This window comes from Nuphar pumila, chromosome 2 (genome assembly GCF_984573655.1).
Source record: "Nuphar pumila chromosome 2, dmNupPumi1.hap1.1, whole genome shotgun sequence".
Lineage (NCBI taxonomy): Eukaryota > Viridiplantae > Streptophyta > Magnoliopsida > Nymphaeales > Nymphaeaceae > Nuphar > Nuphar pumila.
The window spans coordinates 139,768,493-139,796,441 of NC_143250.1; the positions used below are offsets into that span (position 1 = coordinate 139,768,493).

At 37.3% G+C, this 27,949-nt stretch overlaps 1 protein-coding gene across 1 annotated transcript; it reads left to right on the forward strand.

Annotated features, from left to right (window-relative positions):
- Nucleotides 1–1,166: 1,166 nt before the first annotated feature.
- On the forward strand, nucleotides 1,167–17,183 carry LOC149847330 (nifU-like protein 2, chloroplastic). Its single transcript, XM_089996931.1, has 4 exons — nucleotides 1,167–1,407; nucleotides 1,500–1,593; nucleotides 11,228–11,538; nucleotides 16,749–17,183. The coding sequence occupies exons 1-4, from the start codon at nucleotides 1,285–1,287 to the stop codon at nucleotides 16,935–16,937; spliced, it is 717 nt and encodes a 238-aa protein (XP_089853057.1). The 5' UTR covers nucleotides 1,167–1,284; the 3' UTR covers nucleotides 16,938–17,183.
- Nucleotides 17,184–27,949: the final 10,766 nt, after the last annotated feature.

The window sequence follows — 27,949 nt, forward strand, 5'->3', positions numbered from 1 at the left end:
AACGGGTGGGGTTCGGGTTGAGGTATGCTGACCCACCAACCCGTCGGGTCAACCCGCCAACCCGCCAACCCGACACGATTGCCACCCTTAATCATACCTACATCATACCATTGGGATTTGAACTTGCAACGTCCCAACACAAGGTGACGTGCACTAACAGCTCGGTTGGTCCATGGTCTTAAATTTGACTCGCCAGCTAAAGAGTTGGTTTTCTAGTAGGTTTTGTTTCAGAATTGGATGACTGACTGCATGAATGTCATCTAACTTGAGGGATGTAAGTAGGGCTGGGAAACGAGATGAGTTGCTTGCAACTTGTTTGTAAAAATACATTGTTTTTAGAGATGGAAGAAATAGGATTTAAAAATACATTGTTTCAAAGCTAGAAGTTCTGACGCTCCTTGTCAATCACTTTCATTCCTCTGAAAAGACCAGCCATTAGGATTTGGTGTTTTCTTTTTTTTTTGTTTTGGCCTTGCAACTTGGGATGCTATTTTTGGATATTTTTCTTTTTTAGTTTTTGAAATTAAAAGAATGTACTGCAAGTATCAAAAGATATAATTCAATTAGGTGTGTCAATGAGTCAAACCCAGTTTGGACCCTAACTCAAATATGATTAGTTTGGTCTCTGAACTCTAATCTAACTAGGTCTGGACTCAGATTAGACTGGACCCACCATAAGAAAAACCAGACCTAGGTCCCATAAGAATTACATAAACCAGACCCAGTCCTTACCCTATAAAATAATATTTTTATTTTTTACATTGAAAATTCTATGAGTAACTCAAGTCAGACTTGGGTATGGTATGAAATTTGACAAACCATACCTGGTTCCATATACTAATGAGATTTTTGGGTCTGCCCCCAAATTCTAAATTCTAATCAGGCCTCTTTTTTTTTATCACCAATCTTATAAGGTTTGGTACTATTCGGATCTGGGTCAAATCTGACCCATTAACAGCCGTAAATACAATGTTGAAAGAAGTGGTGCTTTAAGGAGAAGGCCAGAAAACAACAGACCCAAAACCATCTTTGTAGCCCTTCGAGATCTGAGGCGCCACAGAAACTTTACAGTGCGGATCGGATCAAAACCATCTTTGTATTATTCAGATCCAAATCAGATTAGGTTTTGTTTCATAGGTCTGAACTTGATACAGCAAAGTCGGTCCCATCTTCACATTCACTCCTTTCACACAATTTTGGAGAAAGTCCAACAAAAGAAAGGCTACGAAAAAAAGCTTCAGAAGAGAGAGAGAGAGAGTTTTAGAAAGAGAGAGAGAGAGAGAGATGAGTGCCGTTGGGGGCGGTCCGGCGCATTTGATGGCAATGGCGGCACCCTCTTCCTGCAGGTCTCAGCAAGCCCTCGAGGTCTCTTCCTCTTATGCTGCTGCCTCTCTCCCTCTCGTCAAGGTCTCTCTCTCATGGAAAAAAAATGAAACATGTTCTCCGGTTCTCCTTTTCTATCTTTGGCTCATTCTTTCTTACTGGAATTGTACTTGCAGAGTTCGAGCTTGGGGTTTTTCCGTAGGCCGAAGGGATTCGTGGTTCCAAATCACCACTCTCGTTTCCATTCTGTCACGGTTCGAAGGCGGTGTGGTAATTCCTTTTCCCTCTTGTTCTTGTCTTTTTGTGCATTTTCTGAGAGGGGTATTTGTGAATATCTTCGAGTTTTATCCGTATTCTTAATTGGGTATTTCTTTTTTTTGGGAAGTTTTCTTGCAAATCTATCGTTTTTAGCTTTTTTTTTTTAGGAATTGTTGATTCGGGTAATTTTTCTTGAATACCAACGAAGGATAATATTAAGAACCGTTGCCTAACGTGAATATCACATTATAGGGGGAAGAAAAAAACTACTACTCAGCTTGAAATATAGGAAGTTTATTTTGTGCTATGAATGGAAGGTAGGAACCTCAGTAGGCTATACTCAATTACTCACCATCCATCTTAATCTAGATTGGGTGGAAACATGGATCATATTGGAAATGATTGGCTCATAACGACCTTGTTGATCTGATACTGTGACAAATCACCGCTTGCATATCTTCTTAAATTGATTCTTCCACTGGTACCTCCAGTTAGGTGTTACCCTCTAGAAGAATTTTCATTTTGACTCTTAAGCTTATTTGTTTATTCCTCCTAAATGTTTCTTTCAACAGATTTGGACTTTGGTTACCTTCTGGTGTCTAATAGGATCAATCAACATTTAAACAGATTTCAATAATTTCTGTTTCATTCCTAACATTGCTTTGTGATCAAGCGTACTGCTTGAAATATAATGGTGAACTAATAATTAACAAAGAAGAGCTCCCTACAAAGGGAAATTTTCTCCTCTCCTCTTTATGTAGGGATCCTCACATTTTCACCATGAGAGGATTTCACGCGCTTCAGCTTTATTATGTTTCTATCAATTTGTATTGTTTTCCCCAAATTGTCAATGTATTACTAATTTGGGATGGTTTTTATTATTGAGCTTGTGGCAAAGGATGTTATGCATAGCATTGTGAAATTGAGTTCAAATTGGACAGCTTATGACAATTTGAATTGAATCAATGTTTAAATAATTCAACTTTTGTAGAAAATTACAATCAGGCTGACTTCATCAAGTGTTTATTTGGTTGAATTGGATGCGTTGAAAGCATCTACCTTCATTTCAATTCTTTCAATTTTTTTGTTCAGTAGTTCGCTCAGATTTGACCATCTTTGGCTGGATAATCAGCTTTTATTTGTTCATGTCTTCTGATCAAAATTCTAATATCTATAAAGTGACTCTTTGAATTTAATTTTTCTAATTGTAATTGTTATATGGGAATGACTCTGTTAATATTTCATTGGTTTGTCAAATCCCAATTGCCAATGCTGGTTAAGATGCCTATGTGCAGTCAGAGGTGTTGCATCTTTGTATGAGATTTGTGTTCAAGTTTCCTCATCATCTTGTATTTGGTGGCAGTTTAGCCTTTGAACCACCTCAACAATAAAGGCAACAACTTTGGGAATTATCTTTTTCTCTGTGATTGTTTTGATATGTCATTTTGCCATTCTAGATGCCTTTAGTTTTGTAGTCTATTTTTCTTTACTATTTTCTTTCTCCTTGGTTCTCTGATACCTTCTCTTTCTCAATATTTTTTGCATAAATCTAAGCAGAAATAGAAATAATGTAAAAGAACAAACAAGTTTTTGTCTGTGTATATGCGTGTGTGCATGTCTACATGTGCTTCTTCATCTTTGATATCCTGTGCATGAGTGAGATTATTTCATGGATTTTTTTTTGTTAATATTATTTGTTGAATGACGCAGTTAATCACATATTCTGAAGCATTATTCCAAAAGTGATATGTTCCGGAGTAGTTTCTGTAAGGAAATGTTGGTCTTCCACAAATGTATGAAGAAACTCACAACAAATGTCTATTGGAGACACTACAAGCATAACCCATGAAAGGGTATAAATGGAAGAACACTTGAAAAGAATAATATTTTATTCGATACACAAAATGCTTAAGAAGCATTTGAAGAAGTGAGTTACATTGAAGGGGTTCACCCCTATTTATACTAAGAGAAACAAGAGGGGAGAGCTCATTTTGAGCTCTCCTCAAAAGAGATGTTGGACTCTAGTCCAACGGCTCTTATTATAGCCGTTGGACTAGAGTCCAACAGCTACACTTCAGTCAAGTTCCAACTAGGAACTTGATTGAACAGTGTATCTAGTTCCTATTGAACTAGATACAAAAAACACCTATAAAGATAAAAATAAAAATAACAAAAGTTAAAAAATAAAATAACAATATATATATATATATATATATATATTACATTTTTGACACTCCCCCTCAAACTTACGGTACAATGAGCGAAAGTTTGCCTAAGAGGAAGTGAAATCTGGGAGCTGGGAGAGGTTTGGTGAAGAAGTCTGCTAATTGATACTCTGATGTAACATATGACAGATCAATGGTTCCATTTAGATACTCCTCTCTGACGTAGTGACAGTCCATTTCAATATGTTTGGTGCGCTCATGAAATGCTTGGTTGCTTGCAATGTAGATCACACTCTTGTTGTCACAGCACATACGTGAATCTTGTGCAGTTTCAACTCTCATGTCGGCAAGCAAATGTCTGAATCAAACTACTTTCATGGTAGTGGTTGTCATGGCTCGGTATTCAGCTTCGGTGGATGAAAGAGAGACCTTTTGCTGCTTTTTGCAACTCCATGACATTAAAGATTCACCTAAGCAAACACAAAAATCAATGGTTGAGTGTCTGTTATTAGGATCACATTCTCAATCATCATCAGTATATGCAATTAAATTTAGTGAGGAGGTTGCAGATAAGAAAAGTCCTCGTGAAAGAGTGAACTTGATGTATCTAATAATACACAAAGCAACTCTCATATGAACAGATGTGAGAGCATGTTGAAACTGGCTGTTCGTGTGTACAACGTGTACAATGTTTGGTTTGGTAATGACAAGGTAGGAAAGTGCTTTGATAAGTTGTCTGTAAGGAGTTACATCATCAAGAGGTTCTCCATCATCAATTCTCATTTTAACATTGACAACTTCTGGGGTGTCTACTTTCTTATCATCTGTACCTGGAAACAATATCGAAAACAAATTTAGATTGAGACATTAAATACCCACGAGGGGAATAAGCAATTTCAATTCCTAAAAAATATCTTAATAGACCTAAATCAGTTATTTCAAAATGAGTTTTAAGAAGATTTTTGATGTTTTCAACTCTCTATTTATCGCTTCCGGTGATGATCATGTCATCCACATACAGAAGAAGCATTATAATTCATGCATCAAAATTCTTAATAAACAAAGCAGTGTCAGTCAAACAGGATTGAAAATCAATGTCAATCATAACATGACTAAACTTATCATACCAAGCTTTTGGGTCTTGTTTAAGACCATAAAGAGTTTTTTTCTAAGCGAAGGGCTTTACCCTTAGGGATACTAATACCAGGTGGGGCTTCCATGTATACCTCTTCAATTAGGTTTTCATTGAGAAATGTATTTTTGACATCCATCTGAAATATGAGTCATTTTCTAATGAAAGCCAAGGCAATTAGGGTTCTGATAGTGGTCATACGAGCAACTGGTGCAAAAGTTTCTTCATAATCGATGTCATATTATTGAACATAGCCTTTGGCCACTAGTCGAGCTTTATACCTTTCAAGAGTTCCATCATTATTGGTTTTGACTTTGTAAACCCAATGACAGCCTATAGGTTTCTTACCTAGAGGAATATCTTGAATAGTGCAAGTGGAAGTCTTTTCAAGAGCATTTAACTCAGTTTTCATGGCTTCTACTCATTCTACATGTTTTTTGGCTTGAGAGTATGAAGATGGTTCAACATATGAATGTATTAGTGCAATAACGACCCTATATGTAGGTGAAAAAGATTCGTATGATACAAACCTTTCAGGAGACCTTGATACTTTAGATGACCTTCTGGTTGGTATATCAGAATATTTTTCAAGTGCGTATAGAAGGTTTGATTCTCTTCGTCTTGAATATTGTAAACTAACATCTCTATGGATTAACTCTTCATTGTCATCATTGTGTTCAAGATCAATAGTACTTTGATCTTTGTCAAAGTCATATTCAAGATCGTATTCATTATCTTTTGATGTTAAATCTATTAGAAAATAATATTCAGTAACTTCCTTAGGTTTTTCAAAATCAAAGAAGCTCTCTTTTTCTAGGAAAGAGACATTTCTTGATACATACAATTTTCCATTTTGAAGATCAAAACACCGATAGCATTTTTTATTATCGTCATATCCTAAAAAGGCACAGAGAATCACACGAGTGGAGAGTTTGTCATTTTTGTTAGTAAAAATAAAGCACTTGCATCCAGACACTCTCAATCTAGAGTAACCTGGAGCAAGATTTACAAGTTTTTCAATTGGAATTATATTTTTTAAAGAGAAAGATGGCATTCGATTAATCAGATATGTAGCAATTATGACAACTTCTGCCCAAAATTCCTTTGGAACTTGGTTTGCCCAAAATTAAGATAATCTTTGAATTCTTTGGACATAAATTCTCCCCCTGAATCCTTGCGAAAAATGAAAATATCATTTTGAAACTTGTTTTTAACAATGTTATGAAATATTTGAAAATATGAAAAAACCTTAGATTCATGTTTAAAAAATAAATCCAAGTATGTCTAGAAAAATCATCAACAAAAATAACATAATATGCAAATCCACCTTTGAAAACAATTAGTGCAGGACCTCAAACATCCGAGTGTATTAATTCAAGTGGTCTGGAAGAAACGAAGGTTCTATCATGAAATGGTAATCTTTTCATTTTGCTAAGAATAAATCTTTACAAGTGAAATTATGTTCAGGATTACAAAATTTCCCTAAACTTGGAAAATATTGGATTTTGGCCATATGTGGTTGACCAAGTCTTTTGTGCCACAAATCCAACTATATTTTCTAAGTATTATAACAGAAAGCATTCTTAGGCAATTCTAAAAAATCCATGTAATAAAGTCATCTTTCTCTATGGCCTTCCCCAATCAGCTTCTCAGGCTGGCGATCCTGTACCCAACAACCATGAGAAGAGAAGAAAACATTACATACATGATCAGATATTTGAAAAACAGATAGAAGATTTAGATTTAGTTTAGGAATATATTTAACTTTTGGAATAAAAAATTGCCTAGTTTTATGAACTTTTTCAAAAAATTTCATTCCTTCTATTTCAAGAGATGTTCTATCAGCTGTAAAAACTTTTGACACACTTGACTTATTTTTGGGACATTCGGATAAACTATTAATATTTGGAGTCATATGGAAGGAAGCACCGGAGTCAAAAAGCCAAGGAAGGTTAACTGGATCGGAGAAGGATGAAACAGCTGTTCCGGTTGAGGCTTCAGAAGAGGAAACTCCTTTGAGAAGAGGTTGAAGAATCTCCATTAATTGAGCCATAGAAACTGGTGCATCTTGATCTTTGGATTCTGATTCAACATACACAACTTTCTTTTCTTCTTTTCCTCTTAGCTCTCTTAGCTTAGGACACTGGGGCCTATAGTGCCCTGGTTCACGACAATGGTGGCAAATTACTTTTCTTTTGTCAAAGTCACCATTTTGTCTATTGAAATTAGGTGGCCTATAAGAGCGTACATGGTTTCCCGGTCTAGACACAACTAGAACGGAATCATCTTCCGATTTCTGAGTATTTTTTCTAAGTCTGTTCTCTTCCATAGTCAATTCTTCTATAGTATTAACAATAGAGGAATCTTTTCCTCGATGAAGAAGAGCCGGTTTAGTCGACTCAAATTCCGGTCTTAGACCGTTTATGAATTGATAGAAATGCTCCATATCAAGTTGTTTTTTACGAAGTTCAATGTCTTCGGGGTAATGCCATTTTGGCTCTAAGAGAGCGAATTCCTCCCAAAGTTCGGACAACTCATTGTAATATTCTCTAATGGTTTTATCTTTTTGAGTCATTGTCCGAACCTTGTCTTGCAAATTGCACACATATGCAATATTTTTAAGGGAATACATGTTTTTAAGATATTCTCAAGCTTTATTAGCATGCTCAAATTTAGCGAGGCTAGATCATTTCTTTATGTCAACGCTATTGATTAGCCATGACATAATTTTGGCATGTTCTATCCTCCATTCTTTCCACTTTTTCTCGTATCATGCTATAGCTTTATCCTTTTCTCCTTTCAATAGAGGTACTTCTTTATCATTCTCAACTTTTGTGAGAACTAGTTTAGGTTTTGAATCAGAACCATCTACTATGCCCCACAACCCTTTTTCCCAAATGTAGTGCTTCATGATCGAAGTCTACATTACATAATTTGTGTCATTTAATTTCATGGGCATGATGGTGATCTTATCATTATCATCCATCTTTTACAAAAAGGAAAAAAGAGACAGGAGAAGAGTAGAGAAGCAAAAAAGAGAGAAAAGAGGAGAAAAAGTAAGTGTAAATACAAAATTTGTAGCCAAACTTTCCCCCAAGCGCTCTCCTTCTTCAAAAAAGGATTACTTGAATCATGAACAAAAGAATAGATTACTTTTGCAAAGAAGGCACAGAGAACAAGGTGGGAATCTTCCACGATCAAAAGATCTTCACGGCTTTGATACCATGTAAGGAAATGGTGGTCTTCCACAAATGTACGAAGAAACTCACAACAAATGTCTATTGGAGACACTACAAGCATAACCCATGAAAGGGTATAAATGGAAGAACACTTGAAAAGAATAATGTTTTATTCGATACACAAAATGCTTAAGAAGCATTTGAAGAAGTGAGTTATATTGAAGGGGTTCACCCCTATTTATACTAAGAGAAGCAAGAGGGGAGATCTCATTTTGAGCTCTCCTCAAAAGAGACGTTGGACTCTAGTCCACCGCTACACTTCATTCAAGTTCCAACTAAGAACTTGACTGAAGAGTGTATCTAGTTCCTATTGAACTATATACAAAAAACACCTATAAAGATAAAAATAACAAAAGTTAAAAAATAAAATAACAATATATATATATATATATATATATATATATATATATACACATGTCGGTTTAGTAAGCAACGAAGTAGTGATGGGAGTGTAGTGAAGCTTGGTGATCAAGAAATACCGGTGGATGATTGTTTCAAATATTTGGGATCTATCATTCAAAAGTATGGAGAAATTGATGGAGATGTAAGTCATAGGATAAAGGTTGGGTGAATGAAATGGAAAAATGCAACTGGAGTGTTGTGCGATTGTAGAATGTCATTGCGATTGAAGGGAAAATTTTATAGGACGACTATTAGGCCCGCTTTACTATATGGTACGAAACGTTGGGCTGCCAAGAGACATCATATTCAAAAAATGAGTGTAGCTGAGATGCGTATGCTTAGATGGATGTGTGGAAATACAATAAAAGATAAGATTCAGAACGAGGAGATACGTAAGAAGGTAGGCGTTGCACCCATTGAAAATAAGATGCGAGAGAATCGTTTATGGTGGTTTGGACATATTCGGCGAAGGCCTAATGATGCTCCAGTTAGAAGGATGGAGAAATGGGAAAATATATTAGTTAAAAGAGGTCGGGGTAGGCCTAGGAAGACATGGATGGAGATGATAAGAAAGGATATGAATGCTTTGAACCTCACCGAGGATATGGCATTGGATAAAAATGATGGGAGGAGAAGGATTCATGTGGAAGACCCAAAATGATTTTCCTTTTTGGTTCATATCGCCGACCCCAATTGTTTTGGGATGAAGGCATAGTTGTTGTTGTTGTTGTTGTTGTATATATATATATATATATATATGTATTACATTTTTAACAGTTTCTTTGCTTAATGATGCATGTCCTCTCTTTTTTTTATCTAATTTAGGCTTTATATCTCTTCCACTACAGCCCTTTTTGTGTTTTTGATCTCAAATCACTGGATTTCTAAATTAGTTTCAGAATTCTGAGATTGCCTATCCATGATTTTGGCTTCTCAAAATCCAATACTGTTCCTGGTCAGAGATATGATTGACAAATATTAAGTATGCTATCTGAAATTCAAGAGCAAAAGTTTTAGAAGACAACAAGCCTATAGTCAGTTATTGAGCTTCTGTTAATCAGTTCCATCATTTTCAGTCTAAAGTACGTGTGTGCATACATAAATACACATCTATATATACAATGTACATGTGTGTTCTTATGAACATCATGTGTTTCAACACACACACATATGTATGTATGCAGTACCTACTATATATATATATATATATATATATATATATATATATATATATATATATATATATATATATATATATATAGGGGTGGAAAAATCTGACATGACTTGCCAACCCGACCCGCCAACCCGCTTCTTAGCCGGGTTCGGGTTTGGCTTAAACGGGTTCGTGTCGTAAACGGGTCGGGTTCATGTTAGGGGTATGCCAACCCGCCAACCCGACTGACCTGTTTAATAAACGGGTTAGGAGGGCGGGTCAACCTGAACCCGACCCGCCAACCCGTTTACCTGAACCCGACCCGCCAACCTGCCCGCTAACCCACCAACCCGTTTACCCGACCGACTCGTTTATTAAACGGGTTAACCGTGTCGTGTCGGGTTACCCGCTTAATAAATGGGTCGGGTTTGTGTTTGCCACAGCCGACCCGTTTAATAAACGGGTCGGGTTCGTGTTGAGGTATGCTGACCCGCCAACCCGCTGACCCGACCCGATTGCCACCCCTATATATGGTACCCGGACACTGCATTTTTCTCTCCGTACGCATGTATCCCTGTGTCGACACCCGGACACACCATTTTACCCTCCATACATACAAATTTGTATTTAATTTATAATTAAATTTTCAGTATATAATATATATTTTAGATATAGCATATATTTTTAGATTATATTCAGTTTATTTTGTATTTATGCGATATATATATATATTTATGCGATATATATATATATATATATATAGCCATGTCCCCATACCCACATTTTTTGGAATTGCCGTGTCATACCCTCCGTACCCGCACCAGTACCCAGGTGATATATATATATATATATATATATATATATATATATATATATATATATATATATATATATATATATATATATATATATATATATATATATATATATATATATATATATATGGTGGGTATTAAGGAGTGTTCAACTGGCATAAAATCACCAAACCACCCTAGTGTTGGGCAACTTTTGAAATTTACATTGTTACTTGTTTAGTGTAGGTATCGCAGGCTGAGCCAGCACGACCAGGTCTTCGTGCCTGATGTGATTTCTTCAGGTTATAAATAGAAAAAAAGTTAAACACGATTTTAAAAAAGTAAAAGAGGGTTATTTGGTCCTTTAGTTTGATAAAAAGTAAATGTGACTTACCCTAAAAATGATCAACAAATTTTCAAAAGTGCCTCCCCTTTAGAGGTAGTTTGGCAATTTTATGTTAGCTGATCCATCTAAAGTTATTACAAAAGGTTTATACTTAGATGACCATATACACACACATGCTAAAATCGATGATGTCTATAAGGAGTTTTATTATATTCAACTTTGAAAACATAGTTAATGAGAAGTATCTTTAATATCATATTTTCTTTTTAATTTATCATAGTTATGCGTGTTTGATTTAGCTGATCTGGCTTTTGTCATTCTATTTTATGCTTTAGTTTAAGCTTCTTGTTGTTTGTATACCTGTTTTTTATGTTATAGCGAGTGGAAGTTTAGATTTGGCCCTTCCTTTGTGCAGAAATTAAGGCCGTTGCGACACCTGATTCTGCAGTTGCATTGCCACTTACAGCTGAAAATGTTGAATCTGTGTTGGATGAAGTGCGACCATATCTTATGTCAGATGGGGGCAATGTGGCTTTGCATGAGATAGATGGCAATGTTGTGAGGTTGAAGTTACAAGGAGCTTGTGGCTCTTGTCCAAGTTCTGTAATGACAATGAAGATGGGAATTGAACGCCGTTTGATGGAAAAGATTCCAGAAATTGTTGCTGTTGAGCCAGTTTCAGATGAAGAAACAGGTCTTGAGCTAAATGAAGAGAACATAGAGAAGGTAATTTATTAGAACTCTTTTGAAAACCTTTCTTGTTGCTTCTGGTAATTGTTTCTTCTAGCATGCAGTCATTCATGATACTAAGGGCCTGTTTGGAATCTCGGTGCTGGGATGGCTGTTTAGGCATTTGGTGTTCCCGAGGAAAATTTTTGGTTAAATGCCCATGGTGGTCCCGTTTGGAATCTCGGTGCTAGGATGGGCGTTTATGCATTTGGGATGGGAAGTGAGGCCCTTTCTTTTTTGTATTTACACTAAAGGATGGATTTGGTAGCTGGTGGTAGCTGGCAAAGCAGCTGCCATTTTCTCAAATGCATAAATTCCATAAACGCCCATCCCAGCTACCGATCCCAAACAGGCCCTAATAAGATCTCTCTCTCTCTCTCTCATATGTCCAGACATGCACATACAAAACAAATGATAAATCATGGTTGTATCTAGAAGCATACCTTTATTACAAATGAAGTGAACAATGCGCAGTAGTTTTCTGGAAATAATGATCAAAATCCAAATGACTATTAAAATCTCAAATTACACTATCAAACATGAACATAAAGTTTCTCTAGATAAATATGATGTTGCAAGCCAGCGGCTATTTTGTCATACTTATCAAATCATTTAAGGCATATTCACTACGAAATTGAAACCTTATTCTTGTGGAGCAAATGTTTTCCAATAAAATGATGTTTGAATTTTTTTTCACTATGATAACTTGCTTCAGATTTTAAATGGTGTACTTGAAGGTATGCCTAATCTGTCCTAGGTGGCCCATGTATCGGCCCTGTGAGCTAGCATCTAGCCAACATTTTGGTCAATTTTTTAGGGTGGGCGGAGGGGAGGGGCACTTAAGAGATGTGTTTTTCTCTTATAATGCCATAAAAATTATGACCATGATTTAACATTTTTTTTGTATGCTTATTCTTTTATTTCTACAACTTGTTATTATAAATAAATATGCTTATTTGGTTTCTAAGTAATGCCTACCCTTCGAGGGGCTAGTGCTCAGGCATCACCTAGTGCTTTTGACTTTCATAGGTTTTCGCCTGCTAGTGTGATTCCAAGTGTGTTCTTACCATAGCTCTAACTTATATATACACCTTTACAGACCGTCTATCCATGTGTGTATGTGTGTGCACGTGCATGCACATGTGCAACTACAATTTATTGCTATTTGAAAATGCTTATTGAATGTTTGTTTGCTTGGCTGACACTTTCGTATGTAAAAAATGGAGTTTCCTTTTTGTTTTTTCAAACTTCTGTTTGGGGAAAAGTGGAGTTTTATGAAATGTGTTTTCTACACATGGATGGTGAATTTTGATCAAGTTTACAAACTGATGAGTTAAACAGCTAGGTTCAATTTACAGTCTACACATGTTTCTAATGCTCTCCATTCGCTTAAGGCGGACGGCTGGACAAGCACATTGATTGCAACATCATATGCCCATGTGGACGGGGGATATTGTTGTAAAGGCAGTGTCTCCAAGTAATACACATATAAACGCATGTGCTCGCACACACACAACAACAACAACAACAACAACAACTACGCCTTCATCCCAAAACAATTGGGGTCAGCGATATGAACCAAAAAAGAAATTCATTTTGTGTCTTCCACATGAATCCTTTTCCTCCAATCATTTCTATCCAACGCCATGTCCTCGGTGAGGTTCAAAGCATTCATATCCTTTCCTATCATCTCCATCCAAGTCTTCCTAGGCCTACCCCGACCTCTTTTAACTAATATATTTTCCCATTTCTCCAACCTTCTAACTGGAGCATCATTAGGCCTTCGCCGAATATGTCCAAACCACCGTAAACGATTCTCTCGCATCTTATTTTCAATGGGTGCAACACCTACCTTCTTACGTATCTCTTCGTTCCGAATCTTATCTTTTATTGTATTTTCACACATCCATCTAAGCATCCGCATCTCAGCTACACTCATTTTTTGAATATGATGTCTCTTGGCAGCCCAACATTCCGTACCATATAGTAAAGCGGGTCTAATAGTCGTCCTATAAAACTTTCCCTTCAACCGCAATGGCATTCTACGATCGCACAGCACTCCAGTAGCACTTTTCCATTTCATCCACCCAACCTTTATCCTATGATTTACATCTCCATCAATTTCTCCATACTTTTGAATGATGGATCCCAAATATTTGAAATAATCATTCACCGGTATATCTTGCTCACCAAGCTTCACTACACTCCCATCACTACTTCGTTGCTTACTAAACCGACATTCCATATATTCAGTCTTACTCTTACTCAACTTAAAACCTCTAGCTTCCAATGTCTGTCTCCATAATTCTAACTTAGCATTAACCCCAGCTCTAGACTCATCAATCAAAACAATATCATCAGCAAACAACATACACCACGGTACATTTTCTTGAATTGATCTCGTAAGCTCATCCATCACTATCGCAAATAGGAAAGGGCTTAAAGCAGATCCTTGATGTAACCCAACCGTTATCGGAAAATTGGTTGTCACCCCTCCACAAGTGCGGACATTGGTTACTACTCCTTCATACATATCTTTAATTATACTAATGTACTTGAGAGAAACACCTTTCTTCATCATTGTCCACCAGAGAACGTCCCTAGGTACTCTATCGTATGCCTTCTCTAAATCAATAAAAACCATATGCAAATCTTTGTTCCTCTCTCTATATCTTTCAATAAGTTGTCTAAGAAGATGTATAGCTTCCATAGTTGATCTTCCAGGCATAAAACCAAATTGATTCTCCGATATCATGACAACCTTCCTCAACCTAGACTCAATCACCCTCTCCCAAAGTTTCATAGTATGACTCATGAGTTTTATACCACGATAGTTTGTGCAATCTTGTATATCACCCTTATTCTTATATAAAGGCACCAAAGTACTCTTCCTCCACTCATTAGGCATCTTATTTGTTCGCCAAATCAAGTTAAAAAGATTTGTCAACCATTCTAAACCTTTCTCTCCCAAGCATTTCCAAGCCTCGATAGGTATACCATCTGGGCCAACTGCCCTTCTTGATTTCATTTTCTTCAAAGCCTCTGCAATTTCTTTCTTTTGAATCTTGCGCATGAAGTCACGATTTATCTCATGAAAAGGAATGGAGAAGTCTCCAAGATCTTGAGCATGACTATCATTAAATAGCTTATCAAAATAATCTTTCCATCTCTCCTTAATCTCCTCATCTTTGACTAAAACCCTTTGCGTTTCATCTTTGATACATCTAACCATACCCAAATCCTTCGATTTCCTATCTCTCATCTTTGCAAGCCTATAAATATCCTTCTCGCCTTCTTTGGTATCCAACTTGTCATAAACCTCCTTATATACCTTAGCCCTCGCGTTTCGAACAACTTTTTTAGCTTCCTTCTTTGCTATCATATACTTCTCCAAATTCTCATTATCACGACTCTTACTTAGATTTCTATAACACTCTCTTTTAACCTTAATAGCTAATTTGACATCCTCGTTCCACCATGATGTATCCTTACCTAGTGGTGCACCGCCTTTAGACTCACCCAATACCTCCTTAGCTACTTTTCTCATACCACCCGCTATCTTATTCCACATTGATTCTGAATCCTCCTCGAGACACCAATCAACTTCCTTAACTACCTGCTCTACAAACATTCCTTGTTTAGCTCCTTTCAGTGCCCACCACTTAATTCTAGGATCTATCCTATGTCTATCCTTTTGCGGCATTGTCTAATTCTAAGATCTAAAATTAAGACTCTATGTTGTGTAGCTACACTTTCTCCTGGTATAACCTTACAATCGATGCAACAACCCCTATCTCTCTTTCTAAGTAGGAAAAAATCTATCTGACTCGTATTAACCCCACTTTTAAATGTTACTAGGTGAGACTCCCTCTTCCTAAACCAAGTGTTTGCTAAGATCATATCATAGGACAAACAAAAATCTAAAATCCTTTCTCCACTTTCATTTCTTTCTCCTATACCATAGCCTCCATGGATATTCTCAAATCCATCCCTACTAATGCCTACATGTCCATTAAGGTCACCGCCGATGAAAAGCTTTTCTCCATAAGATGTCTCTTGTACTACTCCATCTAAATCTTCCCAAAATTGATGCTTAATGGAATCATCTAAACCTACTTGAGGTGCATAAACACTAATAATATTAATAATATCCGTACTTAATACTAATTTAATAAGTAAAATTCTATCACCCTTCCTACGGACCTCAACTACATTATCTATAAACTGACGACTCATAACAATCCCTACTCCATTCCTATTCCTATTTATTCCTGTATACCAAATCTTATATCCCCAAGGTTCTATCACTTAAGCTTTCTCACCTACCCATTTGGTCTCTTGAAGACATAAAATATCAATCTTTCTCCTACACATAACATCTACTAACTCTACCAACTTACCAGTTAAAGACCCTATGTTCCAAGTGGCTAACCTAATTTTATGGTCTTGGACTAACTTCTTTACCCCCACCCGTCCAACAAAGTGAGGGAACCCTTGCCTATTTGACACCACACCCGGGCGCCGGTGTGACGCGTCGCTTCTGGGCGACGACCTAGCAACCCTTGCACATTTATCACTGCCTCCGGGCCTAGAGAGTACAGCGCGTCGCTCAGTAGGGAACGCCCCAACGAAATTCTCATATTGGTTCATTTTCATAGGATATGACAAAGTTTTTATGCTGGCTGTCACAGGCCTACCGCAACCCTCCTCCTTTATCCGGGCTTGGGACCGGCAGTGTATAACTACACAGGCGGAGTTGTGCTCGCACACACACACACACATTATATTTCCTGGCTGCATAGCATTTATATTTTGGACTGTTCCTTTATTATTTGCTGTTTCTGGGTAGAACCATGCCTGAAGTTTTATGTCCTATCAAATTCAAAGATTGGATCATGGTTCTACGTGCATTGGCCTGTGTTTATTTATAATAAAGTGAAACATAAATGTGGAAGCTTGAGAACCAAGCTGGCCTAGATTAGCATCTGACAAGCTTAAACTATGTCAAACTTCATTTGCTGCATGGAGCATCTGAGTTCTCCTGGACTTGGTGCCAGGATTGATGATATCTGAAGATCATGTAAAGCACTGTTCTGATATTGTAGCAAAGAGAATGTGTTTTGAGGTTACCTAAATTGTATGAGAAATTTTGAAAGCATAATGGGTTGCTATTTTTATCACTCAAGAAGAATGTGTTTGTAATGCAGGTACTTGAAGAGATCAGACCATACCTCGGGGGAACTGGTGGTGGTGGGCTTGAGCTTGTCAAAATCGAGGAACCAATTGTGAAGATCAAAATAACAGGGCCGGCTGCGGGGGTTATGACTGTCCGTGTGGCCGTAACGCAGAAATTGCGGGAGAAGATACCGGCAATCGCAGCTGTTCAGCTCCTGTGAGTTTGTGGTGATGGGAGTTTGAAAGAATATATCCGAGTAGCTGCAGAATTGGATACAACTTAATTGGCTGCTGAAGTTATACTCAGAACAATGGGAATGCCATCATCCATCACTAGCAGCCATTATGTTAGATTGTACCTTCTATGATTCTGGTTCAGTTGTATTATATTAGTGCCGATGGTGATGCTAATAAACCTTATGTCCAATTCACTTGTTGATCTTATTTTTCAAGAGTGTTATTGCCAATCACGAGGCTAATAAGCTATATGGTTAATTCACCTGATCTTATTTGCAAGTATGTTTAGAGAGAGAGAGAGAGAGAGAGAGAGAGAGAGAGAGAGAGAGAGAGAGAGAGAGAGATGTGGTTATTGATCTTTACCTTTTTCTTTTTCTTTTCTTCTTTTTCTTTTTCGACAAAATTTTGTTAAGAGGAACACCAAATCACAAATAGCAGAGGAGCCAAAACTCCCAACTTCTTCAAAAGATTCAATCCAATAAAACGCCAACCCAAGCCGTTTGTCCCCTTGCTCACAGGCGTATGTCAATACTAACTTAGCAGCATAGTGTTTTTTTTACACCCACCCAAGTTGCCCAATTGGCAGCGGGCCTGGAGAAAAGGTGCTGACTCCTCATCCTAGGTTCAACTCTCACTGGGTTTATGCGTGCCTTCTAACTGGTGGGCTCCATGAGGGCTTGGGTATCGGTTACCCCACACAGGGTTTACCTTGCAGGTGAGCAGGCCCATTAAGTGACCCGGTTCTGTGCCAGGGTTAAAAAAAAGACTTCCTTTATAATTGCTACAATTTGTTTGTATGAACAATTTGGTTGGGACCTTCATCTCACCCGGTTATTGAATAGTGTTTTTTGATGAAAATGTATTTTTACGTGTCAAGAAATTTTAAAGCGATGATTATTGTTGACATTTGAATCACTGAGAAAACCTACTCACATGTAAGTGGCTGCTAGACGGGCAGTCAAGCTTCTATTCTCATGGGTGTCGCCCTTCTGCACAAGCCAACACGTAGCATAGGCCCTGGGTCAGGGGTCCTAGTGTCCTTGCCAGGGCCAGTTTTTTTGGGTTATTAATTAAGAAAACAAATGAGATTCTCACAAAAGAGATCAATATAGATCGTATCTAAAGTGTCAAATATATCCCCACAAGATTAAGATTTGCTCAGTTTGAGCATACAAATGATTGTAGAAAATGTTTTCCTTTTCAAACAAATATGCCTCATTATTTCTCTTGTTGGATTGTTAACCAAGTCAACATGAACGTTAATGAAGGTGCCAGTACTTTATGCTTAAACGAATGCATCTGCAAGCAAGATAAGATGAAAGATACTTGAAAACTTTTCTATCCCCAAAACAAATGAATATTGAGTAGTCATTTTCTCACCTCTAGAACACAATGATGCATTTTCCACAATGTTTCTTTTCCTTTCTAAGTCTTTTTTTTTTGTGTGTGTGTGTGTGTTAGTGGATGAGAGGTGTCACATTGATCGCGGATCAGAGTCGGTGTCCATGGCCATGACTTGGCCGAGTCATATATATATATATATATATATATATATATATATATATATTATGTATATTATATATAAAAATATGATTATACATCTATTAATAAAATTATACATTAAATATATTATACAAAATATCATATAATGCATATTATATATAATAGATTGGTAACATACTATAAATATAAAATTAACATGACTCGGCCGAGTCACCAGGTTGACCCGGTCAAGTCACGAGTCAATCAAGGACGAGCCTAATGACGAGTCACTAGGTTTTAAAACTATGAGTAAAACCCTTATGGAAAGAGAAAAGAAAAAAAAAAGAGTAAGGCCGAAGGCACTATCGGCTTGGCATACATGAAGTTTTTTTACATACTTTCACAGGAACCTAACAATCTCCCACAGTCCCACTTACCTTGACAGCGAAGGAATTACCTAAGCATACCTTTTCTAATCCAAACTTTTTTCTTTCTAAGTCTTCTTGGCTGATGTGACAAGGTGTTGTCGGGACACACATTGTGTTTTCTAGGCTATCTGGTTGGGTGTATCATTGGTAAAGTAGACGAGGCAACCGAGACTGAAGTAAGTTGGGAACAAAGTGACAACTTGTCTCACACCCTTAATCCAAATACAGCCTGTCAGGTACAATTTAATTCACTTATATATATGAAAAAATATTTGCTACTAATGAAGGTACATAACTAATGAGCTAGAAATCATAGGTGCAAGTTCTCAATCTAACCACAACCACATAGATGTCTTCAACATGGTTTGTTTGCTAAGGATCAAGCCTTGGATCATTTTTTTTTATGTAAAAATGTGATCTTTTGAGTTTTGAAATTTTGATACATTGTGAGCCGTTGATTTTTGGATCTTTTTAAAAACCTAATTACTTGTCATAATCACATAATTTAATACAAGTTTCGTACTAAACAAACAATGTTGATAACATTAGTAATATTTGATCTACAAAAATTGGAAATTTTTGAAGAAAAGAGTGATTTCTAAGCATTAGTTCCTTACCTTCAATATTTACCCTATATATATAAACCAATCCTTTTTGTTTATTCTTCAAAAGGATGAGGCCCTAAAATATCATGACTAGTCTCTTTTTTAGAATTTGCGACCGTTCTTGGTCCCTAGATGGAAAATTGTGAAGAAATATTTTCAAATCAGAACAGAGACATTAAGTATTTTTTGTTCTCTTATAACTAATATAGAAGCATAAGTCATGACTCTTAACACCAAATAGTTAAAGCTTGACCCTAGATGTAAGGATTACAAGTTTGTTGCCATTTGTGCTAAAAAAAATCAGTGATTAATTGTTTGAATAATAATAAAATCATGAGACCTGTGACTTAGCACACAAGGAAAGTAATGAGTGAATTATGCTTGCACGTTATAGTATTGTCTGGTTGCAAGAACCCCATGAGCTGTTTGAGAGGACTCGTTCTAAAGAACATAACCTCACTTCTCAGAAGAGGCCACAAGGATCACTGAGGAGCAAAAAAGATGGTCAGAAAAAGACATGGGATGAAGGATGTAATCATGACTATGACACCAACTATCAAGTTTATTCTCTATTTTTCTCACTTTTTGCACTCACATTCTTTCTTTGTAAGCCTTTATTGTCAATTTCAGTTTGTTTGCACCCACATATGAAATATGAGCTTAACAAGTTAGGGTTTTTTGCCCACAAAGGCTACGGTTTATTGGCTAAGGGCAAATGTAGTTCGTCACTTGACATGAAATGACCATGATTCAAAACTCACAGGCATCCCTTACCACAAGATTGAAGCTAGGTGTACTCGGTGAGCCAAGCCACTTGTACATCTCATTTGATGTAGATGTTTGAGCTCCACTCTCACATATCCCAAGTGAGGTGAACTGTCCCCAAGTCAAATGTGCATGGGATTGAATATAACTGAAGATTGGTTATATACAATATAACCCCTCTTATAAAATTGTTATTAAAAAAAGAGTGAGTGGTAACCCTTAGGTGTGGATGTGTATGGCCGCGACTGATGGAAGACCACAATCGAAAAAAGAGAGCAAAAATGTGAATTTGCATGTTTTTGCCCCTTTAGCATAGTTTTCGACCACCCCTAAATACAATTTTAGTAATGATGCCTGCATCCTTCTGCGGCATTTAATGGCGGCCCAAAACGGCCACTAAAGGGTAAAAACACATAAATTCACATTTTTGCCTTTTTTTGCATTTTTTGACAGTCAGCGCCGTTCCACTGCAGCTATGCACCTAAGGATTGCCCAACTACCACTTTTTCAAAAAGAAAAATAGAATCAAGACTTTGCCAGTGAAAAATTGTTATCTAAAAATCATGCACTAACTTAACCAATGAACAATTTTGGTTAAAATACAAAAAGTGAGTAGGAATGCCAATAGGTTGGATCTAGGATGGAGGTTTTTGCAAATTTTGGCTGTTCCTAATCCGATTCTTCAATATATTTAGCTGTTCGGATCAGAACCATTTGCATCGAGGCATGCTTTTGAATTATGGTTTTTCTATTGTCATAATTCAAATTACAAAATAAATTTGGGTGTGTTTCTGCAAATGACCATTCATAAAAATACCCCTTCATCTTTTGCTGTCTTTTCATTTAGCCGCTTGGTGAGTGTGGTGGGCCTGCTGCTGAGTGCTAGCCCATTACACGCTTCAAGGACCAGAGCAAGGCCACCCTGACAACCCCACCATCCTCCCCGGTTCTTCTCAACTTTCCGGTGACCATCTTCGATTTCCGGACACATTCAGGTGATGCCACCACGAAATCCAACTAAATCCATGAACTCTAGGCACTCGTGAAAAGGTCGTTTGATGACACATTTTGGGTTTTCTTTGGGATGGCATTGTTTATCTTGCGTTGCATGGCTAGCTAATGTGTACATATACATAAGTTGGTGTTCTTTTCTTCGATTTCTCTGCATACATGCGATTTATATGGTCTGAGATTAGTGATTCTGAGTGATTACATTGATAAATTCTCACCAACATTTCCTTTTCTTTTTTCCTTTTCCCCTCTTGATGATTAGCTTAGGTCTTCCAAGTAGACAGATTATGCTGCTTCTAGTTGAGCATATTATACAAAAGGGATACCTGAGTTTGATTATAGCCTTTCAGGGGCGGGAAAGGCATGGTTCTGCAGTCTGTTTTGCTCATGCAATTGTGAGATATGCTCTTTTCTTTTCTTTTTGTGTAATCTCTTCCATGATCATGTTCACCCAACAAGTTCTTTGTTCAGTCAGTGTTTATATTCAGCAAGAAGAAATTTAACATTGCCTTTTGTGTCAATGACTCTTTGGAGGCGAAAGCGTCTCGTTCCCGCAACCTTTGATCTTCTCTGGTTACTTGGTGACTCTTTCTGTTGAAAAAGTGAACAGGGGTGGAATCCAAGTTGGCGACGCGAATGACAATTTTTTATGTTTCAATGGGATAACATGGTTAATCTGTTCTTCCACTGTGATCGTCTTCCTTTTCGAAGCCGAGACATACCATCCATCATTGGAGACATTCCACTCTGCCGTGTTGTTTCTTTCGGTTCCCGGATTGTTACAGATGGTTACTATATGAAAAGAATGTTGTGTTCTCCAATTTCAAGAATTCATGAACCCCATAATCCATCTGTAAGGGAGAGAATTTTGATGCTAATGGTGGTAGTTTAGCAAGACAATGAATGCCTCATTTGTAATCTATGATGGTGTATGACTTCCCTTTCATGTCATCTGTTGGGATCAAGGCATAGAGCAGAAAGCCGCAAATTGGAAAATGGGTTATAGCAACATGCAAGTATTTCCTATTCTAACGTCGATTCTTGCAGGAATCACTATTAGCCCTCGTTGATGCATCATGCTTGATTCATTGAATGCTAAACACGAAATAAGAAAATGTTGTAAAGCATCAACAACCTTCTTGGATAGTTTGAAAGATTTATATAGACATAACTACATCATTATTTAATTTAGAGAATGTCGTTTAAGATGGTTTCATTGTGTTTTATGGAGGACATATCACAATACTAGTGCAAAGGTTGACATGATGCAAGTGGAAGAGAATAGGAAAAGAGGAAGACCATTGAAGACTTGGAAGGAGGCCGTGAGGTGATGTGAAGGACTGTAAGGTGGTCGAAGTTGTAGCTCAAGATAGGATAGGACTCATTAAACTGATCCCATGTAATTGGGGTAAGGCAAGATGATCTTCACAATCATTTTATAGGAAAAAGTAGGATCAGTAAGTCAATGTAGTTGAGGAACTTGATGATTTTTCAAGAGGTAATACATTTTTATGTAGAGTCTCAAGACACTCTGTTCTTTACAACTTTAGTGACAGATTTCAGAATCCTGCATTTGTTTCGTATTTTTGTTTCAGCATTCTGGATATTCTAATATATAATTATTTATATACTTAAAAGGCCATTTCCATGTGTCATGTATAGTTTCATCTGCTCCATGTTTATCTAGGTGAACAGAAGAAATAATGTCTCTGTTCTTTGTGATTTTTAGGTTACTGTCATGGATCATAACAATGAAAGCTATGATGACAGATTCTTGCAAGTGCCCAGGATACCTCCTGAAGAGCAGGAGGAGCATGCCAGAGTAATTCATTCACTCAGAACAAGTGCTTTCTTGTCTCCGATAATTTCCATGAATGAGGATGGATCATACTTTATGTGTTCGCCTCCAAGTTTTCATTCTTCACCAGCCCCAGTTATACAAGGCATTCTGAGTCCTGATAGCCTGATTCATTTCCTTGATAATTTGAGTTCTCCTGAGGTTTGCTGTCCTCCATCTGCTACAACTGAGGCTCTATCCATCAATTCACAATCTTCTGGTGATCATCTTTTCCTGGAGGACATTGAGCTCTCTTACCCAATTCAACCTGAAATAAACAAGGCTGTTCAGTCTCAAAGCTTGACAACCTCAGGGACATTTGGAAGAGAGAGGAAGACACACACACAGAACAATGGAATAAGAATCAAGAATGAAGAGGATGAGGGTAAAACAGAACTTCATCTTTCTGTTTTGGAAGAACCAATCCAAATGGGGAAAGAAGGTGACAACAATTAGGAAACAATGCTCAGCCACAATCATTGCTTGAAACCAACAATTAGTGTTACTGCTTTTAGATTATTGATTTTATCATAGGCTTTGAATCCATGCTTGCAGTAAGACATGATGTTTAAGTCTCAACATTTAACAGTCTGTGTGGAAGGCTAGAAAGCTAAGAAGACGTGCAAGTATAAATATCAAGAAGGGATTCAGTGCAAATTCGTAAGAGAACAAAGAACCAGAATGGATGTTAGAATGCTGCAAATGGATACTGACTACCTCGAAATACAAGTTTAAATACTTCAGAAAGATTTGCTTTTTTTGCAAAATCAATCAAGTGTTGCTGAAAGCTGTCGAAATGTTCCAAGATTTGTTTATAAGTTCCTTCTCGAATACCTTTTGAGATAATGTTGGTTCTTTGTTACACACTATGTGAATGATATATGGACCCCAATGATACATCAGTTTTTTTTTTCTTTGAATAATCCAAGCCGCACATTGGCTGGCCTCTGCTTGGTGAAACCCTTGAGGCCTCCCCTGCCCACCGGGGAGTACACCCAGCTTCAACCTTATGGAAAGTAACCCACCTGTGGGTTTCGAACTGTCAACTTAGTGACATTCACAAGTCACCCCAACCAGATGAGTCGAATCTTTGTGGCAGTCACATCAGTTTTTTTGAAAAATGGTATTGCAGTTGTTTTGTTTCTGTCTACAAGGGCTTTGATACTCGAAATGTGTTCCTTTTTGTAAGGCAGAAGCAATGGGGAGATTGCATCCATGAGGGGTAATTGGTTAAGGTACTGTTGAGGCTATGAACCCATCTCCAATATCTTGAGTGGGTGGTTTCGGAAACCCATCTCATGCTATTGGGGATGGGTTCATAGCCTCAACAGTACCTTCACCAATCGCATGAGTGGGTGAAGTTACACACACACATGTATATATATATATATATATATATATATATATATATATATATATATATATATATATATATATATATATATATGAAAAATATTTGCTACTAGTGAAGCTAAGGAACTAATCAGCTAGAAATCATAGGTGCAATACTCAATCTAACTACATAAATGTGTTCAGCATTGTTTGTTTGCTAGTGGTCAAACTTTGAATGAATCGTGCCTATTTTGACGCAAAATGTCAGTTGAAATTTTGGTACATTGTAGGCCATTGATTTTGAACCTCTTTAAAAACCTAATTATTTGTTTTAATCGCATGATTCAAAACAAGTTTCTTACTAAACAAACCATGTAAATCACATCCATAACATTTGATCTACAAAAAATTAGAAATTTTTAAAGAAAATAATGATTTCTATTCATTAGTTTTTTACCTTCAATAGTAGCCAATATTTACCCATTATATATAAGGTGACTAGGAAGAAGTTGATTTGCAAGTCAAGGTAAAAGCTAATGGACGAACTGTGCAACACAATAATATGGATATTTCATGGCCTCCAGATCCTAGGATATTATTCCCCCTACCAAGCAATCATCAATCTCCATGCACACAAGTTATTTCTCGTGAGCACCCCCAACCAATCATAGCATTCAAAACCATACTTGGCGACATCCATCTTGAAAATTGGGCTTTGTTGGACATGGATTGCTTATATATATATATATATATATATATATATATATGATCATGTATAAAATTATTATTTTATTCAAGAATTAGATTTTGTCTTCTTTTAATGTAAAAGTCAGTTACTTTGTGAAAGGGATGCAAACGGGTCAGGTTTTGGATCTCAAAATACATTGGAGAGTTAGGTTAGATTGGATCCAGGACAGCCAAAATTTGCAAATTCCTCTTCTTGGATTCGCCCCTGTTTGCAACCCTACTTTGTGATCAATAGAGATCCCTTGGCAATGAACGGCATCCAACGACCATGGCCAGTTTACTTATGTCTCAGTCACAAAACTTGAATTGCTTGGAAGAAAAGTAAAAAATAGTGGTGGTTGGGGCCATTTATCGCATGGATGAACGGCATCCAAGGGACTCTTGACAGTAATTCTCAAAGCCATTCTTGCTCACGATGACGATTGTGGGGCTCACAGTCTGAATCAAAAGAGTTCACTTGTGCAGGAAGATGGGGCATCACAATTTTTTGATGCAATGTGATTGCACTAAACACAGATCACATCATTTGAAATAGGGTGAGTTTCATCATACATTCAATCATGGCCGTTGATTGGATGACTAGGATTGAATGTAAGATGGAACACATCCTATTTCAAATGATGGGATCCGTGTTCAATTGCACTTGACCTTCTCTCAATTTTTCTGTCGTTGAGAATTTGCATTGCTTTCTCAAGACTTTTTTTTTTCAAATTTTGCATTATGAAAATGCGAGGACCCGAAGACCTACGTTTATGGGGCGTTTGAATATCTCCATTCTTGTAATCAGGGTTTGATTTTAGCATGGAAACCGTGGTGAGAACTGATGAAAGAAGGAAGGTGGTTACCCAAGGGCTCAAGATTCTCTCAGTTGATTTGGTTTATCTTATCCCTATCTTTATTGTTAAGATTGCCTCAGATTGGCAAGTTACCATATTGATCATGAAAAATGTTTCCTAATGTAGTTAGCAAAGACTCATGTATTTGCCTTTAGTAGATGTAGGTCATATCAACCGAACCACGTTATATTCTGTGTTGATATGATGATGGTCACAAATTGTTGCAACCCTAGCAATCACATCATATAAATCGTCACATGATATATGCATCGCATTAGACAAATCGCCACACGATATGTGCAAATCGTGACTAAATCGTATTATCGTAAAGTGGTGCCTCTTGCAAATAGTAACAGGCGGCAACATGATTTTAACATGGTATCAGATCGTGCGTTCAAGATCAACCTGGTACAGTTGCTACAGTAACTGATTTGTCATTGTATCGTTTCCACACGTGTGTCAGCTTTCTCCTTCTTCATGGCCGACGTTTAGGGAACATCGGGTGGGACGACTGCAACCAGTAGCTCATCTGCGAAAGTTGTGGTTCAAGAGCAAAATCCTACCTTGAAAATCACCACCGTCTCTCTTAATAGTCAGAACTATCTAAGTTGGTCGAAAGCCATAAGTCTTTTTCTTAGCGGTAAGTCGAAACTTGAATATGTCAGCGGCAAAATTCAGCAACCATCTAAAGAAGACTCGACTTATGATGAGTGGGAATCAACAAATCATCTAGTCATGTCTTGGTTACTAAATTCCATGGACCCAACTATAGCTGAGGGTTTTCTGTTTATGGAGACGGCCAAAGATTTATAGGACGTCTTGAAAGAGGTGTATGGGGAGCAAAATAATCTTGCTAGGGTTTATCAGTTGCAACAAGATATATCCCAATATAAACATGAAGGTAAACCTTTTCATACATATTTAGGGATTTTGCGCAACATGTGGGACGAGATTGCTCAATACCGTCCTACCACAATTGATCAAGAAGTTATAAAGCGGCGTCAAGAGGAGGATGGAATCTTCAAGTTGCTTGCTGGCCTCTGTCAAGATTACGATCAATTGCGAAGTCAAGTCCTAATGACTCAGGTTTTTCCCTCCTTTAATAATGTTTGTGCTATTATTCAGCACGAGGAAACCTGATGCAAAGTAATGGGAAGCGAGGTAAAAACTGATTTTTTGATTTAAGAGAAAGTAGTATGTAAAATTGAAAATTCCAAGAGTGCTGAAAGCACGGCTATGAGTGCTAAAAAAAGGGAAACATAACCACCTGATCGAGATCGCCCGAGAGGAAGGCCAAAATTGCGATGTGTTCATTGCAAAAAAAATTGGGCATATAAAGGAGCATTGCTAAGATCTTATCGGACGGCCAGGCAGTGAAAAAAATCAAGGACAAAGGAAAGAGCCAACCAACACTTATTCAATGAGTAATCTGGCCAAACTTTTGCAGCAAATAAGCAAGTCCAACCTTGTCGTCAGTCGTGAAGAAGAAGATCAAGTTTGCAGCTCAGGTATGTATAATCACCATGCCCTAGTTGCAAACTCTCACCAAAAAAATTGGGTGATTGATAGTGGAGCAACCAACCATATGTTGGGTGAGTTGAGCCTGTTCTATGATGTAAAAATATCAGATAGACAACCTATATATATTGCCGATGGGAACTCATTACCTACAAGGTATCGGGTTTGCGGACTGTGTGAATTCCAAACAGCTCATAAAAGTTCTCTATGTTCCCCAACTCTCAAACAATTTGTTATCGGTTAGCCATTTAACTAAAGACCTTAATTACATCATAACGTTTTTTGCTGAGGGTGTTGTGTTTCAGGATGCAAAAATGATGAAGGAGATTGGTAAAGGGATTGAACATAGAGGTTGCTATTTGTTAGATAAAAACCTTCAAGCTTTATGCTCTGCAGTGAAAGTAGAAAACTATAGACTCTGGCATAACAGGATGG

Bases quoted from the DNA above. Each gene is read 5' to 3' on its own strand.
- LOC149847330 (XM_089996931.1), top strand. From the start codon at position 1,285: ATGAGTGCCGTTGGGGGCGGTCCGGCGCATTTGATGGCAATGGCGGCA. The intron at 1,594-11,227 runs GTAATTCCTTTT...TCCTTTGTGCAG, and splicing joins CACGGTTCGAAGGCGGTGTG to AAATTAAGGCCGTTGCGACA. The intron at 11,539-16,748 runs GTAATTTATTAG...TTTGTAATGCAG, and splicing joins ATGAAGAGAACATAGAGAAG to GTACTTGAAGAGATCAGACC.